At 31.4% G+C, this 19,319-nt stretch overlaps 3 protein-coding genes across 6 annotated transcripts; 1 reads left to right on the top strand and 2 right to left on the bottom strand.

Annotated features, from left to right (window-relative positions):
* The first annotated feature begins 694 nt into the window (after positions 1–694).
* Positions 695–4,483, top strand: LOC114176920 (Leucine-rich receptor-like protein kinase family protein). The gene is made up of 2 exons (XM_028062123.2): positions 695–3,599; positions 3,814–4,483. The coding sequence occupies exons 1-2, from the start codon at positions 1,073–1,075 to the stop codon at positions 4,209–4,211; spliced, it is 2,925 nt and encodes a 974-aa protein (XP_027917924.1). The 5' UTR covers positions 695–1,072; the 3' UTR covers positions 4,212–4,483.
* Positions 4,484–10,556: 6,073 nt separating this feature from the next.
* LOC114177210 (uncharacterized) lies at positions 10,557–13,624 on the bottom strand. 4 transcript variants are annotated; one of them, XM_028062474.2, is made up of 4 exons: positions 12,980–13,200; positions 12,806–12,858; positions 11,245–12,638; positions 10,557–10,851 (listed from the first exon to the last, which is right to left on the bottom strand). In XM_028062474.2, the coding sequence occupies exons 3-4, from the start codon at positions 12,589–12,591 to the stop codon at positions 10,828–10,830; spliced, it is 1,371 nt and encodes a 456-aa protein (XP_027918275.1). In that variant the 5' UTR covers positions 12,592–12,638; positions 12,806–12,858; positions 12,980–13,200; the 3' UTR covers positions 10,557–10,827. The 4 variants fall into 4 exon arrangements, with proteins under 4 accessions (XP_027918275.1, XP_027918274.1, XP_027918277.1 ...); XM_028062473.2 differs by lacking the exons at positions 12,806–12,858; positions 12,980–13,200 and adding an exon at positions 13,217–13,624; XM_028062476.2 differs by lacking the exon at positions 12,806–12,858.
* Positions 13,625–16,124: 2,500 nt separating this feature from the next.
* On the bottom strand, positions 16,125–19,025 carry LOC114176141 (uncharacterized). Its single transcript, XM_028061077.2, has 6 exons — positions 18,743–19,025; positions 18,542–18,666; positions 18,376–18,472; positions 18,167–18,276; positions 17,015–17,089; positions 16,125–16,396 (listed from the first exon to the last, which is right to left on the bottom strand). Exons 1-6 carry the CDS (start codon positions 18,978–18,980, stop codon positions 16,346–16,348), a joined length of 696 nt encoding a protein of 231 aa, XP_027916878.1. The 5' UTR covers positions 18,981–19,025; the 3' UTR covers positions 16,125–16,345.
* Positions 19,026–19,319: the final 294 nt, after the last annotated feature.

The raw sequence follows: 19,319 nt of genomic DNA, 5'->3' as shown, positions 1-19,319 counted from the left end.
TTCCTTTTTTTTTTGCAACAAAATCTCATCAAGTTCACCTCGTTCGAATCAAAGATCACTTTTTTTAGATCCAACATCACATATTCAAGATTGTAAGAGGTGGACATATGAATCTTATTGTGACTTTTGAATTCTGTCCCATGATCCATGTAAAGAATATATAAACTCAATTGACTCAAAAGAAAAATTGAAAAAAAAATACAAGAACAAATTACTAATTAAGCATTTTATTATATTACATGATCACTTTGTATTAGACCGTATAATCACCTCAATGCTAATTTAAAGAAAAGACCAAAATTGACTCTATTTATCAGAAATTGTGACTCAATTGAGTAAAAAATAAATATACAAATAAAAATACTTACAAATATAAATACAAAGATCAAATTATCAATTAAATAATTATTAATATTAAATATTTTTTTGAAGAGATATTATTAACATGAGAGTAATGAAGAGAGGCAAGTCGCCGCGTCCCGCCACCTTTACCAGTTAATTGGCATTGCCATGGGAACTCTTCAACCATCGCAACAAATAAACAAATAACAGTGAAATCCAACGACGTATCGATGTATAACTGCAGCCAAAAAACACCAAATCAACATTGTCAGCACAGTCCCCACATGGCGTGCTATTAACCTAGCTTATCCTTTTAAACAGCACATAATCCACTACTTCAACTCAATCTAGCAACCAAAGCTGCATAACAGCATTTTTATATCATATCATATCTTCGGTACTAAAATATCAATGTTAGGCTTCTTCTGCTCACATGTACATCACTATTGCAAGACACCCCCTAACGTTGCTGGCGTGTCATTTCTTTATACGTCAGTTTCAAAGTCAAACATCGTAGGCACCAAACGTTCGTTTGCTACTTCAACGGCAATTAGGCACATGGTGTCACAATTTTTCCATCACTAATCCTCACTTTAAATTAAGTGCTCCCATTTTATTCAGACACGTTGAGCCTAGTTTGTCACCCCAAATATCTTTCTTTGGTTTTCAACGTTTTCTTCATTGTTTTTCCCTGTTAAGACAGAGACACGACAAGATAGTACTTTGATTCATGATGGGTTTCTTTAGATTAGCAGTGTTCCTATTTTTCTTTCTGGGCACTGTTCATTCTACAGTTCTTGGGAGAGAAAATGCCGGCATCGTGAATGGAAAAAAATCACTTATTTCGTTCATGTCAAGCATTGTTTCAGACCCTCAAAACGCTCTAGATAGTTGGAAATCACCCGGTGTTCATGTTTGTGATTGGTCGGGTGTGAGATGCAACAATGCAAGTGACATGATCGTAGAGGTTGATCTCAGTGGAAGGTCTCTAGGAGGCACTATTTCCCCTGCTCTTGCTAACATCTCTTCCTTGCAAATTCTTGATCTTTCTGGGAACTTTTTGGTGGGTCAGATTCCAAAAGAAATAGGCCATTTGGTTCATCTCAGACAACTCAGTTTGTCTGGGAATTTTCTTGAGGGTCGCATTCCATCCGAGTTTGGTTCACTTCACAACTTGGATTACCTTAACTTAGGAAGCAATCATCTTGAGGGAGAGATACCCTCATCTCTCTTCTGCAATAGTACTTCACTTGGTTATGTAGACCTCTCTAACAATTCCTTAGTTGGCCAAATCCCTTTGAACAAAGATTGCATCCTTAAAGAACTAAAGTTCCTGTTACTCTGGTCTAACAAACTTGTCGGAAAAGTTCCTTTAGCTCTTTCAAACTCCACCAAGCTAAAATGGCTTGATCTGGGGTTGAATATGCTGAGTGGAGAGCTTCCTTCTGAGATTGTAAGTAATTGGCCACAACTACAATTCCTCTACCTGTCATACAACAATTTTACAAGCCATGATGGTAATACCAACCTTGAACCTTTCTTTGCCTCCTTGGTGAATTTATCTCACTTTCAAGAACTTGAATTGGCGGGAAATAATCTTGGTGGAAAGCTTCCTCACAGTATTGGTGATCTTCCTACCAGCCTGCAACAACTCCACCTTGAAAAGAATCTCATATATGGCCCTATACCTCCTCAAATTGCCAACCTTGTCAACCTGAATTTCTTGAAGATGTCTAGTAACCTGTTAAATGGATCAATCCCTCCCAGCCTCGGCCATATGAATAGGCTAGAAAGAATTTACTTGTCAAATAATTCACTTTCTGGTGAGATTCCTTCAACCCTTGGTGGCATTCAGCATCTGGGGCTTCTAGACTTGTCAAGAAACAAGCTTTCTGGTCCAATACCAGACAGTTTTGCAAATCTCCCCCAGTTGAGAAGGCTTTTACTTTATGACAACCAGCTTTCTGGAACAATCCCACCAAGTCTGGGAAAATGTGTCAATTTGGAGATTTTAGACTTGTCTCACAACAACATAACTGGGTTGATTCCTGCAGAAGTTGCAGCCTTGAGTAGCTTGAAACTATACCTGAATTTATCAAACAATAACTTGCATGGGTCTTTACCACTAAAACTCAGCAAAATGGACATGGTTCTAGCTATTGATTTATCCATGAATAACCTCTCTGGCAGCATCCCTCCACAGTTGGAAAGTTGCATAGCACTGGAGTATCTCAACCTCTCTGGTAACTCCTTTGAAGGCCCTCTCCCTTATTCATTAGGCCAATTGCTTTATATTAGAGCACTTGACGTGTCTTCAAATCAGTTAACTGGGGCAATACCACAGTCCATGCAGTTGTCTCCCTCTCTGAAGGAACTTAATTTCTCTTTCAACAGATTCTCAGGGAAAGTGTCAAACAAGGGAGCATTTTCAAATCTCACCATAGACTCTTTCCTGGGAAACGGTGCTCTCTGTGGCCCGTTTAAAGGCATGCAACAATGTCACAAGAAATGTAGTTATCATTTGGTGTTCTTGTTAATTCCCGTGTCACTATTTGGCACCCCTCTCCTATGCATACTTTTTAGGTACCCAATAGTAATGAAGTCAAGAGTGAAAAAACGAATTTCAATTGTTAGCAGAGGTGATTTTGAGGATGTAGAAGAGGGAGCAAAAGAGGTAAAGTACCCAAGAATCACGTATGAACAACTTAAAGAAGCCACTGGAGGGTTCAGTGCTACAAGCTTAATTGGTTCAGGCCGGTTTGGACAAGTCTACGAAGGAATGCTCCAAGATAATACAAGGGTAGCTGTGAAGGTGTTGGACACAACACATGGTGAGATTTCAAGGAGCTTTAGAAGGGAATGTCAAATACTGAAAAAGATAAGGCACAGAAATTTAATAAGGATCATAACAATCTGTTGCAGGCCAGAATTTAATGCTCTTGTTTTTCCCTTGATGCCAAATGGTAGCCTCGAGAGTCACCTATATCCAAGCCAAAGATTGAATGTGGTTCAACTAGTAAGAATCTGCAGTGATGTAGCTGAGGGAATGGCCTATCTGCACCATTACTCTCCAGTGAAAGTAGTGCATTGTGATCTCAAGCCAAGCAATATACTCCTTGATCAAGATATGACAGCTTTGGTCACTGATTTTGGAATTTCAAGGCTTGTACAAAGTGACGAGAACACATCCACCACTACCTCATCTTTCAGTTCAACACATGCTTTGCTATGTGGGTCTGTTGGTTACATAGCTCCAGGTATGTACTTAAATTTTTCTGTACTTAAAAATAAGTATGATAATATCTTTTTGTTTGAAGTTACACATTAGATAAAACAATTTTATAGTATACAAGTGAAATAGAAACCTTACCCTACAAATCGTATTACAGGGTTAAGTTTGGTTTAAAGTTTACTTTTTAGTACTTTTATGTCTATTTAATGTTAGAAAATGTTTTGTATTCCATTACACAGAGTACGGAATGGGAAAAGATGCTTCAAGTGAGGGCGATGTTTACAGTTTTGGAGTGCTTGTGTTGGAGATGGTTTCAGGAAGACGCCCCACAGAAGTGGTGAGCCATGAAGGGTCAAGCTTGAGTGAGTGGCTTAAGAAACTATACACACAACCGCACCACCTTCAAAGCTTTGTTCAACAAACACTTCAAAGGTGTTATCCTTTTGGTGTGCCAAATCCTCAGAACAAAGTGTGGAGCGATGTTATTCTGGAACTCATTGAGCTGGGACTAATCTGCACTCAGCACAACCCTTCAACTAGACCAAGCATGCACGATATAGCACAAGAGATGGAGAGGTTAAAGGACTACCTCGCTAAGCCAACCTTCACCCGTCATTCAAGTCAATCCCAACATTAATTCTTTTTGCATCGAAGATAAAACAAAAGCACAAAAGATTAAGTAGTTCAAACATAAAATGTTCTTTAATGTGTGTTGTTATTTCTCCTAACACACTTGTTTTTTCTTTTTAGTTCTAGGTTAATCCCATTCAAACTATTGTGATTGCCATTAATTCAGTGAGTTTTTGTATATTGCGGAAATTGATCATGAAGTTTCTCGCTACATGATTGTTCCTACAATTTGTGAAGGCAAGTTTTGTTCTACTTGGTGATGTAAAGTTGAGTGAAACACGCGGGTCAATATTTCTATTCTTTTAGATTATCAAGTTGATATTAATTATATATGCATTTATCTTTCTGGCTATTTTTTATGTAGTTAATTAGTTATGAAGTGGACATTGATAAAGAAAAGAAAAGAAAAGAACTATACATGAATCCTATTCAGATTGCAGATATGATTTAACACTAGAAAATCACTTTGCCATGATTGTTTACGTCGGTAGGTCAAGTTGTCCTTCCCATGGTTGATTTTAATAAGGAAAAAATTCTTTGATACCGATAACTAACAATTTACTACAAAGATAAAATGGTTCTAATAAAAATGAATTTTTGTATTCGTAAAAAAAAAAAAAGAAGGATAGTATCAGATTTTTTTATATCAAAATATCATTATCATTTTAATAAGGATGAAATAGTCTTGGTTTTTCCGATCTCGAATTTATAGCTTCTAAAACCTTTTTCTCCAAGAACGAGTCAGCATTGTTGATTGTGAAGAAAATAAAAACTTTTGGTATCTTTTATTCACCTATAAAATGAAGATGGGGTGAAGTATATGTGTAGAAAGAAGGAAAACTTGCCTCATATTATCTTCTATATTGAAAAATGAATTCTAACAACTTTGCATAAAGATTAAATATTAAGAAATACTTAATTTAAGATTTTTATTTTGATCCCAAAACTGTTGTTCAAACCATTGATCAGTCACAAAAAGTTAACATGAAGCGAAAAAACATCATTGTATAAGTTGAAACATCATCTATATATATATATTCACCATAATTTCATTCCTCAATGTATAAGTGGTTGTGTTCGAAAAAGTTTATGTTTGGCCGGCTACTACTCCACTTTTAGAACAGAATGTGGGGTCTTCGAAGAGGTTGTGTGCTATTTGTCAACCCTTCCATTACGTCACACCCGTCTCAATTTCTTGGAATCAATTATTAATTTAGCTTTTGAAATTTTATTAGAATAATAATATTTTGATAATTTTTTCTTTACAATTTGAGATATTATTATTGAATGATTTTGAAATATAGAGAAACAAGAAAATAAAAAAATGAAAAATTGCTTAAAAAATTTATGTGAGAAAGTTTGTACCTCACTTATATATTATGAATTTGTCTTATCAACACATCCCCTCACGTCGATGTATATACATTTCGTGCGTAGGACTAGAAATTAGTAGGTGGTCCGTTAGCGGTTCGATAGCGGATGGAACAGAATATCCAACAAAGTTCACTAGGATGACTCTAACTCTGATATCATGTTAGAAGTAGGTTTTAAGCCTAACTCAACCCCACAAAATCGGCTTATAAGGTGAGTTTGCACCTCACTTATATACTTTCCAACGGTTATCTCTAGTCGATGTGGGATTTCCAAGAGTTAAAAAATTATTTTTCTAATAATCAATTATATTGATGATTAAAATTGATAAATATTTCTTTTTTATATTGATAAGAAATCAATTAATTTTTGGAACTATAATATTAATAAAAATGTTTTTTAAAATTATTAAAACATCAAAAATAATCCCTAAACAATAAATTATAAAAGCATTTAGTATAAAGAAGAGTAATAACATAAACTAGTAACCTAATTCAAATATCTATATCCATTTGTTCACTTATAAAATCTTTTTAAACTAAGTGTTTTCTTATATATTTATATAAGACATATACAATTAATAGTATGATATTGCTAGACTCATGATATTTCTATGATATTTATAGTTAAGGGTAATAGATCTCCTTAATTTGAAGCATAAAGATTTTGGAAAGTCTAACTTGCTTAAAAAAAAAAATTACTGGAAGTTAAACATCTGATATTAATTCCGGTATCAATTACTGGATCAAGCAATTATGAATAGACTAAAAAGTATAATAAACAATCATTATTTCTACTTGAAAGTGTAACTGTCCTTCGTGGTGATTTAATTGTAACATGTGTAACTGACATATAAATCATAAAAAAATAGATTTTTTCTTATATATTCAGTAAGAGAAAGTCCAACTCACAAGGACAGTTCCGTATGTAATACGTACTCACATATACATAATATATTCCTGCATTTGGTAAAATACCACTATTAATCCTCTTAATGAGTCCTATTAATTGTCTTATTAAAAAAGTCACATTAGGTTTAGAGAAAGACCAGTATTACACTTCATTGTATAACTTAATGTAAAAATAATATACGATAAAAGATAGATGTTCAGGGATATTCAAAAAGAATTGTATACTTGAAATCAATGAATGATCTATTTGAAAAAGTTTGGAAAAATCTATAAGATAATATTGCTTGGTTATTCTGAAAAATGTATTTCACAGATATATTTTTACGTCTTGTATTCTATAATGGGATATAAGTTTTAGGAAAATTATATTTTGATTATATTTTTTAATTTCTATCATGAGGTGATTCAGTGTGGATCATTAATTCTTTAAAAAAAATAGAGAAGATAATGATACATTAATCAATGACTCACATTAAATGAGATAAAAGATGAAAGTCAAAAGATGAGAGTCATAATATTATTGTCCTAAATTTTATAAGAATAATCAATTTTATATTCTTATCGACAGATTCAGAAACCTTTTGATAAATAAGTGAATATTTAAATCCATCACAAATCATTTATTAACTAATCTAATCCTTCAGACCGTTCATAAAAAAATTCAAATTTATATATCATCCACAAAATTAATGTTTATGTACAATATAATTGATTCTAAACAAAAAAAAAAAATTTACATGATAATAACAAAATAAAAAAAAATTTATATAATAAAATTATACAAAATACAACGTAACTTTCTCTACATGTAATCTATTTGTAATCGATGCGTATCACGCTCACGCATGCTTCTTCCATGGCCATTTCAGTGGTTTGTAACACCACCTCCCAAAAGGAAAATTGCCAATGAGATTTCCCTTTATTCACTTCATCATTAAGCTTTTTTTCACAATTTATTTCTTACAGAATAAATAAACTTATAAATTAGATCTGCACTTCAGTATAATTGTCTGAAAAAGATTTACTAGAAATATTTAATAACAATAAAACTTGAGCTAAATTTACATAAAAAAATAACAACTTTAACCCACAACCATCAAATAATAGATTTATAATTTCTTTTATATATTTTTGATTTCTTAACATTTAATAAAAATTAAAATTAATCCTTCAACGTAATTTTTATTTAATTTAATCTTTAATTTTTGAAATATATGAATTTAATCATTTTAATCAAAATTTATTAAATTTACTTGACGTCTCAAATGCTTTTGTAATATCATTTAGATTTTTTATATCGTTTAACTAATTTTAATTTTTAATAAAATATATTTAATCTTTTTTTTCTTCTTTATACACTGTCTTTCTCGGTACCCATAAAGACTCTTACTCATATTTTAATTCCCAATAATCAATAAACATTCCATAATTAATTGATACAGAATATCCAATAAAGTGAATTTAAAAATTTATAAAATAGTGCAGAGCCCTTTGATTGTGAAGTTGGATAAAATAAATATAGAGGGGTAGGTTCATGCACCAGTACATATAGGCCCTGAGTGGTCCTGTTGTTTATGCCACTGCAAAATCTTATCAATAGATTAGACTTAAGTTAGGCATCTATGCACATCATTAATTTATGTAAAACTATTATCTAACACCACACCACAACTACCAAAGTTAATTAAAGTACTAGTGTACTGTCAACTTAATTTGTTTAAGTGTTGAAACCATCATTAGTCAGATTTTAATTTTAATCTGTTGAAACTAATGGGTTGAAATTAATAATGATTAAACACTTTTAAAATCATATGTTATAGACACTATTCATGTACATACATTTTATTTTATTTTTAAAAAATTATCCGTTTACGAACAGTCACATGTAAGATAAAAAAAAGTTAATTTATTTTCATCCATTAAAATCTAATGAAAAATTTTATTTGTTTTACAAAAATATAATTCGATTTATTTCGATGGGATCACACTAGGACATATGTTGACACTTTAAAATTTATTAATCATTTATCATCATACAAAAATTTATTAAAATAAAAAAAAGTAAAACATGAGAAATATAGAAATTACATTTCGTGAAACACGAAGATAAATTATGTCACTTATTAAAAAAATCTAAATAAATATAAGGAGATATCATTAAACATTGCTTTCGTGGAGATATTTAATCTATAAATAAAAACAACATTTAAAAATTAAAACTAAATTTTGAGAAAAAAATTAAAATTAAAATTCATAAAATAGATTTAAACATATATTTCTTAATTTTTTAAAAAGTTGATAAGGTATTTGACTATGAAAAATTAACTAGACTAATTTTTATTCATAAATACTAGCGAACACATATTTTTTAATTTTTAAAAAATTTAAGTTAAGATCAATAATAAATATATAATTAATTTTTAAAATAGTTGTTAAATGTAAAATTAAAAAAATAAGATATGTACAAAAAAAGTTTTTAAAATAATAGTTTAAAACAAAAGAGGTTTTTAGAATAATGGTTAAAAGTATATTATTTTTAAAATAATTAATTTTTAAATAATTAAGGATAAAACTGGTATTATGAAATGTGGACACAGAAGAGAGAATCTCTTTATATATTGTTATAAATTAATGAAATAACATATTGGATTTTGAGAAATAGTAAATAAATATTCATCATTTGTTAATTGATAAAATATTTTGTTTTACTTTTAGAAAATGAATCAAAATCTACTAAATCACCTCACTTTAGCAAATTATCCTTTACAAAATTTTGCTTACTCAGAGAACCTTTCTCGCAAGTTTAAATATATATTCTTTTGTGTTTGAGACATTAATTAAAAAAATGGAAACAAGTCAAGGATTTTGAAATGGAAACATCAGAGAAGAACAATACTTGAAAATTAGTCACCCTACCACACTTAAAAGAAAAAAAAACTATTGGGTGCAAGTGGGTTCACATAACAAAATATAGGACTGATGGGATTATTAGAAGGTATAAGATTAGGCTGAGGTTCACTCAAACTGAAAATGAGCAACAAAGAATTGAAATATTTACTAAGAATTGAAATAATTCATTAAAAAACAAAAATCTTCATATCTCAGTAAAAATACATTATACTTGCTACATGAAATAGGTAAAACAATTTGCATACCACCAAGTATACATGCTTGATCCAAATACAAAGTTGAGAAGTACAAAATATTAGACTTATTTATCTATCTTACATTAGATCAGATATTATTTTTGTTGTGAATATAGTCAATCAACTTCTTCAAGAGTACATCAATGAATCCAAACAAGATAATACATATTTTTCAATTCAATTATTTGCAAAAAAAATTTAAATCTTTAGTACAAAATTTGTTGTAGGTTGATTTGGATAATCACTTTAAGCTATGGAGAAGATAACAAAGGAGAAAACTATAGAACAAGACTCTATCAGGTTACCATTGTGACACGAGAATGGGAATCTTGTGTTTTTTTTTTTAGTTTATAGTATCAAAACTTCTACCATATTTAAGCATGATGTTATGTTTATTTTGGTATACTTTCCTTCAGCATCTCTGCTTTTATAAGTATCCTTTTAATCAAAGATCGTTTGAAGAAGAAAAATAACCCATCTTAAGGGGTTATCCTCCCAAATTATGAGAAAAAAGTAAAAAAAAAAAAAACAAACTAGTGAAAGTCGATAAAAAAAAATCAATCATAAATATAATTTCACATTCAAAAACTCCATCAAGCTATCTTGCTACAGAGACATTCCTAAAACCTCTCATTGTGAGGCAAATAAATATAATGCAAAAACATTGGTTGACATAAATTTAAAACGAAGCAAGACATAAGAATAACTAGCATATGATACAAGATATATATATATATATATATATATATATATATATATATATATATTAATTAGTGAATTATAGTTGTGCTTATATTTCAACATATGAATTCGTAGCTATATGCTAAAAAGTTCAGCACAAGGTCAGAAACATTAGTATGATAATAGTTTTCTTTCTAATTGAATAAAAAAATGCAATGTAATGTGTTTTCTAATCAAAGAATCTATCAAAGCACTTGTATATTTAACTAAGTCATGTATATTGTTTGGGGAAAAACATAAGACACCATACTTAACAACAGAAGAGTGTCAAGTCACCATCACACCAGTCCCAATTGTAAAATAAGGAATTAGGAAAGTGTATTTACATTTCTCATAACTAATATTCAGCTTAGAATATCTGTTCTACCTATCCTCTCTCTGGACAAACCATACTTACACCTAATTTGCATCCAGTTAAGTGGTTCTCTGAGATGGCCATTCTGCATTTACTAGATCAAAGCCAGAAGTACACCATTGCCTGTTCATATAATGTTTTCAAAGGTCAAGAAGAACACAAATAATTCAAGAACAAAATCATCAAATGTAAAACATTATCAAATACCCTCTCAGCATAAGAGAATCAAAGAAAGGAGACATTTTACACCAATTTGGATTCTTTGCTGAGTTTTTCTATGTTGTTCATATGCTTATGCTGTGTCTTCAAAATACACTAATAGGTACTGATTTTTTATGTTTTAAAATATATTAAAAAGATTTTCAAAACACCAACATCTGTATATTTATAATGTTCAACGGAAGATAACACCCAAAAAACTTATCAGAGAATTTGGACTCCATTTTGCGGGCAACAAGCAACAGAAAGTTATTTTTTCTCAACAAGAAAAGGTAAAAGCATTAGAGTATAGATTACCTCTTGAATAGGATCCAAAGGATTATCCCTCTTAGGTGAGGGTTTTGGGGTTTTTGCTCTTCTCATCTCTGATTCCATTGATTTGAGTTGACTGCATATATCTTTCAACAACCTCAAATGCTCTTCCCCTTTCACTTTATTCATAATCTCTTTCATTGTATTGACTGTTTCCCTCTCAAGCTGATCAATTCTCTGATTCAACTTTTGAAACTCAGCTAGAGCATTGCATTCCACATCCGCCCCTTCCCTTTTCTGCCAAATAATGGCCTTCATGTCTTTCGGACTGTGCATTCTGCTCTCAAGATTTGCACTCAGCATGCTCTTTAGCTTGTCGAAATCATGTTTAACATGCGATCCAATGATTTCCTCAGACACCAGGTCTGGTTTTGTTAACCTGTTATCTGCATCTGAAATCCATTTCTCAAGTCTTCTTTTCTCAGGTGCACATGTTTGTGGAACTTCAAACACATCATGGATATTACTCGCGCACGAGGGATTAACAACATCCTCTCTGTCCTGTGTTTGATTTTCTTTACCTGAGCAACTAGTATCTGTTTGGTCTGAGGTTACCTTAATGTTTGCCTGTGAAAGTATTAAACCCGATCTCCCTCTTCTGCTCCTCAACGTGGTACATGGTTCTCCTTCTGACTCTTTACAATCTGAAATTACTTTCACCTTTTCATCTAACTTCATAATCTGGTTCCAGTACGCATCAAGACTTCCATCTGAATAATCTTCTGTTTTTCTTGGCAAATCCAAGCTTGGAGAAGTGGCTTCTTGGCCATCACTGTCCCCTATTCTAGGAAACATATCTGGAACAGGGCTAGGTGATCTTTCTCTTTTCCGAGCAGATTTCAAGTTATTCTTAAACGGAATAGGGGGCAATGAAGTTAGCCTTCTTACCGTGCTACTACTAGCTCGATCATTTTCTCCTTGTTCATTTGATGCACTTCTACTCAACAACAGTTCTTCAGTGAATTCAAGATCACTGGTACTGAAATCATATCCCAGGGTGAGAAGTTTGTTTCTGTAAGCCAATATCTGAAACTCAAGAGAAGCAATTTCCAATTCCTTCTGATACATAAGCTCTTCAAAAACTTCAAGAGTGGCCTCAGCATGACCTATCTTCTCCTCTGCCACTCTCTTGTAGTGACTCGCCTCCATCTTCACCGCAGCCTTCTCTCCCTGCAACCGCAGTATCATGTCCATGGCTTCACTGGCTGCAGTTGCAGACGCTTCTCTTTCCTTATCCAACTCTGCATACAGCTTCTGCAGAAGTTGCTGCTGGGCACGAAGCGTCTCCTTCATGACTGTTATATCACTCTCAGCCATGCTGCTTTCTACCATTTGATGCTTAAATCTTGAAGCAATCACCAATCACCAATCACTTTTTCCTGAACACACAACATAGCAATTTCAATTTCACTGCAAACACAGTACGAGAAAACAATGCTTGGATAGAATAAAATTCTATTTCTTTCCTAAGTCATCAATTTCATAATTAAATTAACATGATGGCTCTAAGGTACGCAAGCAAGGCAAAATATCATAAACACATAACCTAAAATTAAAATCAAGCTTTCAGAGTCCAATCCACGAGTTTGTCGCTCGGAACTATTTACCCTCATGCAAAAGAACACAACATTGATCAGAAAGCAAAACAAGGTTATATATCAGACGATCGCAACAAATTGAGGCATATAAAATCTATCTAAAACTAGGCAAAGTAGAAAACCTTAACAATCGGAGCTTTTCAATATTTTCTTTCGACAAAAATTCTTGAGAAAGCGAGGTTTACACAGGGACATATTGCACAACCGTAAAAATCACCACCACGCTTCTAACATATTTATATATTCCGAAACCAGCATGCACCTAACAATTTCATTTATTTATTTATTTATTTTCAAACCCTGTATTTCTTGTATAAAGATTGAAAAGGAAAGGCTGAAGAAAAAGAAAAGAATGAAACCTGTGTGTGTCTTGGGGGTTTGTTTGAGTTTTGCAGAGGAAAATGATGCAGTAAAAAGAGGAACCCTAATACGGTGGGAAAAAAACAGAGAGTGAGTTTCCTTATGATGTACAACAGTTACATTACAGACAAAATGGAGGTTCGTTAACGTTTTTGTCTTGACATCATTGTGTTGTTGCATTGCATTGCATCGTCGTCTCGTCGTAGGTCCCTTCTTGTTTTCTTTTCATAGGTAGTCCCTTCTTTTCGATTCTTTCTTTCTTTATTTATTTTCTGTTTGGTGTTTCAAAAAGTCGTTTCTTCATGCTTTCCAACGGCTACAATGAACCACAGCCACGACCACCTTATGATGATGTTTTGCATAATCAAATGTTCCAACACGCGCTTCCCTGCTTGCCTCCTCCTCATGCATCAAACAAAATCATTTGTTTCTATTTTAACTGTTAAATTTAATGGCAAATTATTACATTAAATTAGACTTTTATGTTTTATCTGCTTTTATTTTAACAGCTAAATCTGATAATAAATTACTGTGATTATTCAATTACGGTGAGATCTTAGTTAAACGGTTAAGTTAGTTGCGTAAAGTATTGGTATATAACAACTAAGTTTTTACTTCAATACGTATAGGTTAAACTTTACGAATCATAAACTTTGTGTGATTAATGAAATCTAGGTGTAGAATGTAACTACGGTGCATTAAAGAAGGCAAAGAATGATATTATAAATGATTAGATCACAAAACAAATCATGTTTAAATAGCTAATCTTTTAATAATTAATAACTAAATAATGCATGATTAGGTTTAGATTTATGTACTGGACTTATAAACTAACCTACTACTTTTGAAAAGGTATTATGAAAATTATTAAAAAAAGGTTTATTTATTGAACACTGATATTTTAACTACTAAATTTTAACAACTTTCTCTTACAATTTTTTAAGTAATTTTGGCATATTGAGAATGAAAAAATGAAAAACTAGTTAACCACTTAAAAGATGCCACCTAAGATTGTAAGAGAAAGTTGTCAAAATTTAGTAATCAAAAAATCATTTTATTCTATTCTATGTGCTTAAAGTTGTAAGTAGTGTTATAATGACAATTGCTCTTTTCTCTAAAGATGGACGAACTCACGAGATAAAGATATTTATATTACATTTTGGAGTTAAATTTTCTAAAATTTTCATTTTCAGTATACCCATTAAATAAGTATCTTTTTTTTTAGTTATGATAAATAAATATCTTACCAATTTTGTTTTGGTCCATTATATTTCTGTATGTTCATTTTATAAATATCAATATATACGTATATTTTTATTTTTTTCTGGTCAGGACGTATTACCAATATTTTTGGTTCTTTATTTTTCACAAATCACTACTCATAGTTTGTCATTTTTTCAGAGTCAAATATATTGAGAGAAATATTATTTACCCTCAGGCCTTGCAGACCCTTCAAACCCAAGCAACTGAAGAGTGACGATGAAAAAAAGAAAGAGCTTCTTCCCTCATATGCACGGATTGAATAAAAAATTCTTTTAAATAGTTTGATATTTTTTATTAAGCCAAGTTATAATAAGAAATAATTTGGTGTTATTACTTATTTGACTAAAAATATATTAAGCCAAAAACAGCGTTGTCCCGTGAAGAAGGAAAAAGGGATTTTTGTCAATATTGAAGGACTACTTGTTCAAAAACAGAAGAATAATAATATAAAGTAGGAGGCGAAGGAGATTAAAGAAAAAGCTAAATAATAATACCAATAAACGACAATGAACAATAGTAAACAGTTGCCAAATTTTAGATAGATTGGATCATTTTAAACTTTAGTATTTACTTCCGCTGCGCTTTGTAGTGTTAATTTGATAATAAATTTCAACCAACGATTTATATATATACCAGACAAACAGGACTTCTTTGGAACATTTTTCCTTCCTTAATAGAAAGGAAACAGGAGTTACACATATTCGGAAATCAAAATGTTTAATGCATTTACTTTGTATTTAATTCATAAAATATTATACCTATTAATGCTTTTGTTATTGTTAGGAATTCGTTAAAAGCACACCGATAAAAATAACTACCCTGTTAATATTGTGAAGCTGTCGAAAATTATGTAGCTTTAACTATGTTCTTATTTTACGAGCTCTGCATGTTTGCAACTACGACATTGATTATATAGTGAAGACTTGCACCGTTAAATTTATTCCGTATTTTCTTTTTTAAGTGTTTTAAGGATATTTTATGCAAATGCAATACTTTTATTTCAATAAAGTATATATAAGATTTCTTATTTTACTTTTTATTTCTATATTACAACAAATAATTAAACATTATGTGAATGATATAAGTGATAAAAATATAATTAGTGTCGTGTATTTTAAAAATACTAGTATAATTAGTGTCGTGGATTTGAAAAATACTAATTAAGAGATAGAAATCCTTGAGACATCTACTGTTAAGAAAATTAGAAATAGAAAAAGAGTACGAAGAAAGTGTCTATAATGAAGAATTAATTAAATTTTAAGTTTCTATTTTTCCTTAGAATTTTACTAAATTTTTTTATTTAATATTTAAAAATTTTATAATTTATAATTGATTTTCTATTGTTTATTTTTTACGTTAATTATTTCATTATTTTGATGACTTGTCTTTATGTATAAAAAATATAAAGTTTTATGATTAACATAAAATAATATTAAGTCCTAAAGAATTTAATAATATTTATTAGAAATTTGAAACTTGAAAGTTAATGTATATATAAATTGACAGAGGAACTTATTTTAAAAACCTAAGTCGTTCGTAACAAAATAAAATTTCCAAACATTAAAAACAATGGAGAAACTCAATTCTGATTCCTGAAAGCATTTTGTTAAAAATTGTATTATCTATAATTTTGCTTCGGAGTAATTAAACACTCAATAAATAATCTAATTACCCATTAAGATAAAGATCAAAATACCAGAACCAATAATGTCCGATATCAAACTCATAAAGTACTCATGATAGCTAGTTGTGTATATATATATATATATATATATATATATATATATATATATATATATATATATATATATATATATATATATATATATATATAAATTATGCTAGGCAATAGTGCTATCCTCTCTCTAATCCACCGGAATCTCTACTTCCATCTTCAAACCCGAATTGCCAAGAATCTATCAGCAAAAGGGATGATGGTCAAGCATTTCCATAAGAAAGGTAGCACAGTAACAAATGTCAAACTAAGAGAAGTTTTCAGTATGCACGGTGTAAAACCAGAATGGTTATGAGGATTTAAGATCCTCAAGCAATCATGAGCTAGAATTCTGTTGTATGACCCTTAGAGAGTCATGAGTATGAAAATGCAATATTAATCGCAACCTATGAACCAAATGAAGATAATTACGTTGGTTTAACATATTGGCAGGTGAAAGTAAGAGACCTTTACCACTGCAAGCTAATATATATGCATCATATGGGCAACTGTGCCTTCTAATTTACAGATAAATCAATAAAATAGAACTCTCATTTGACATTATCAATTCATCATTGCATTGTTACTTTATTTCCTTCTTTACATCTATGTTCAGGCCCTATCCAGCGTTAAAATCATATTCTGGTAAACTTTCCGTATCTTGGAAGTTAATGGTAAGATCATAATAGATATGAAGGAGAAACACCAAAAATAATAGAAGACTCAATGCACTATCACTTAGTGTGTACTTTCCTTTTAAAAAGATTGTATAAACTAAACTTAAGATTTCTAGAGAAGCAAGTCATGCAAATTTCAGTACCTTCACGAAGTCAGACAAGACTAATGAAGAATCCTTTGCATACCCAGCTTCCTCAAGGACCTGTGTCAGAACTTCCTGCATATACAAAAGGAAAGAGGATGCATTATGCTGTTATATTATAAGCAGATCACATCATCCTTTTATATATTTGGCAACTGAGATATTACAGAACATACATGGATTATACACTTCATATAAATACTTTTCTTGGTTAATAAAGGATTGTGCTTCTATGTTTTTTATAAAAGAATGATAAAGATGTTTTCACCTGGTAACATATAGACAGATACAACATGGAAGCTAGGAAACACTCTTCTCATTTCATCTTAAAAGGATTAAAAGTGCAATTAGAGCTACAAGTTGAGAGCCTTGTAAAAGATAACAAGTTTTCAAAGACAGGTTTATCTCATCTCTTAGTTACATATTGTCTTTTGCTTAGTTTCCGGCTTACGTGGCTCATACTCTTATATACAAGGAATACTGTCATTGGTACTTCTAAATTCTAATTACTTGAAACATCCAATTCCAAAACTTTATTTCAAAGGAACAAAGGTGAGAAGTAACCGGTAATGTGTTTCCCCTGATGTTATGTGGGCCAGAATAATAATCGAACAAAAACATTGGTTTGATAGATAACCAGAAAGTTGACAGTGAAAGGCCAATACCTCTATGATTTGCGAAATGTTTTCACGACACATTAATACACACAATTACAGAAGTATGACGTTTTGTTTTTGATTTCCTATACAATCTTTAACACTGGAAAATAAAAGAGCAAATAGCATCATCTTTAGGGACATTTTGCTGTGTTATTTATATTACAAACGGTCATACATAATAAATTTATTGATTTGTACATTTAAAAGGTTTTTTTGTTTATAAGAATGCAAAACAAGCCCTGAAAAGTTTATAACTCAATCAACACTCCCTAATACTATTTTAAAAAGTCATATGAATAAGAATTTGTAATTGGTAGTAAAGCACTTTCTATACTCTAAGTGCATAAAAACTAAAGTGAAAGCAACTTCGTAATTACTGGTAAAACCAAGTTTTTGTCAAACAAACCAAGCAATAAATTGCAGTGTACTACATGGAAAGAAGAAAAGAAAAACCGAACAGCATCAGCAAAAGGCAGCAAAAGAATAAAGTGACCTCTCTCTGTTGCTCGAACATGAAGGATCCTGACAAATCCCTCAAAGCCCTGAGCATGTCATGGAAGGTCACTTTTCCATTGCAATCGGTATCATACACCTTGAAAATGACTGCGAAATGAAGAAGCAAAATTAAAACAATGATGCGATTTATCTGTCTTCGATTGAACAAAGAGAAAATAAATCGATAATTTTCATATTATAACTTACATAAAATTTTTTGGTGAAGAGTGGCGCGGGGACTGAAGGCAGACAAGAAGGCCACGAATTCCTTGAAGTTCAATCCGTCCAGCATCCTCAACAAACTCTGCAATGTTATCAATGTCAAGACCTCAATTGAATTGAATGGAAATTGAATCGAGAGAAAGAGAGAGACCTGAGAGAGAGGATTAACGGCGAATTCGGGAATGGAGAGGAATTCATCGGAAGAGATGAAACCGCAGTTGTTGCGATCGAGTTGACAGAAACGTTGGTACAGAGAAACAATCTCCTGCTGCGTAACTACACACGCACACGCGAAAATCAAAGACACGTAAATGAAATTAAAAAATTGAAGGATTTGGAGGTAGTTAGTTACAAGCGTGTTGGCAGTGTTGCTGAACCTCTTCGATGTCGTATTGGGTGAGCATGGAAGATGTGTTGCCCATGGCTTCTTGCGAAAAAACGTGTGTCTGTGAGAGAGAGAAAGAGAGAAGAAATGAGCACTGCATCGTCATTTCCCAACTGCTCCCAACTACTTTCTTCTGCGACGCATCAATGAATTTGAAAAGGTCTATTTTCGCCATGTGGAAGCCTAACACCTCCACACTCAACATTTTCTCCCTTTTTCTCCACTGTATCAAACTCCACCTTTATTCACTTAAATCTTACCAGGTCTTTCTTACGATCAATTCTTATTAGATTTTTCAGAATCAAATTTTTTATTTTTTATATTTGGTTTTATTTTTGAAAATTTTAAAATAGTAATAATGATAATGTTCTCTGAAAATAATTTGTCGCTATATTTTCCCACACAATTATTTTAATTAGAGAGGGATGTGAATAGGTGATCTAACGCACAGTTAGGTCTATGGTTCAGTATTTAGGTTTCGACCTTCTTCATCATTTATTTAACTTTTTTTTTTTAAATTAAGCATGTTAAGATAAATTAAAGT

The sequence above is a fragment of the Vigna unguiculata genome, chromosome 3, assembly GCF_037176805.1.
Source record: "Vigna unguiculata cultivar grain cowpea cultivar isolate G323 ecotype 2 chromosome 3, ASM3717680v1, whole genome shotgun sequence".
Taxonomy (NCBI): domain Eukaryota; kingdom Viridiplantae; phylum Streptophyta; class Magnoliopsida; order Fabales; family Fabaceae; genus Vigna; species Vigna unguiculata.
Note: the sequence above shows the minus strand (reverse complement) of the source record. Positions and strands in the feature narration are given on the sequence as shown.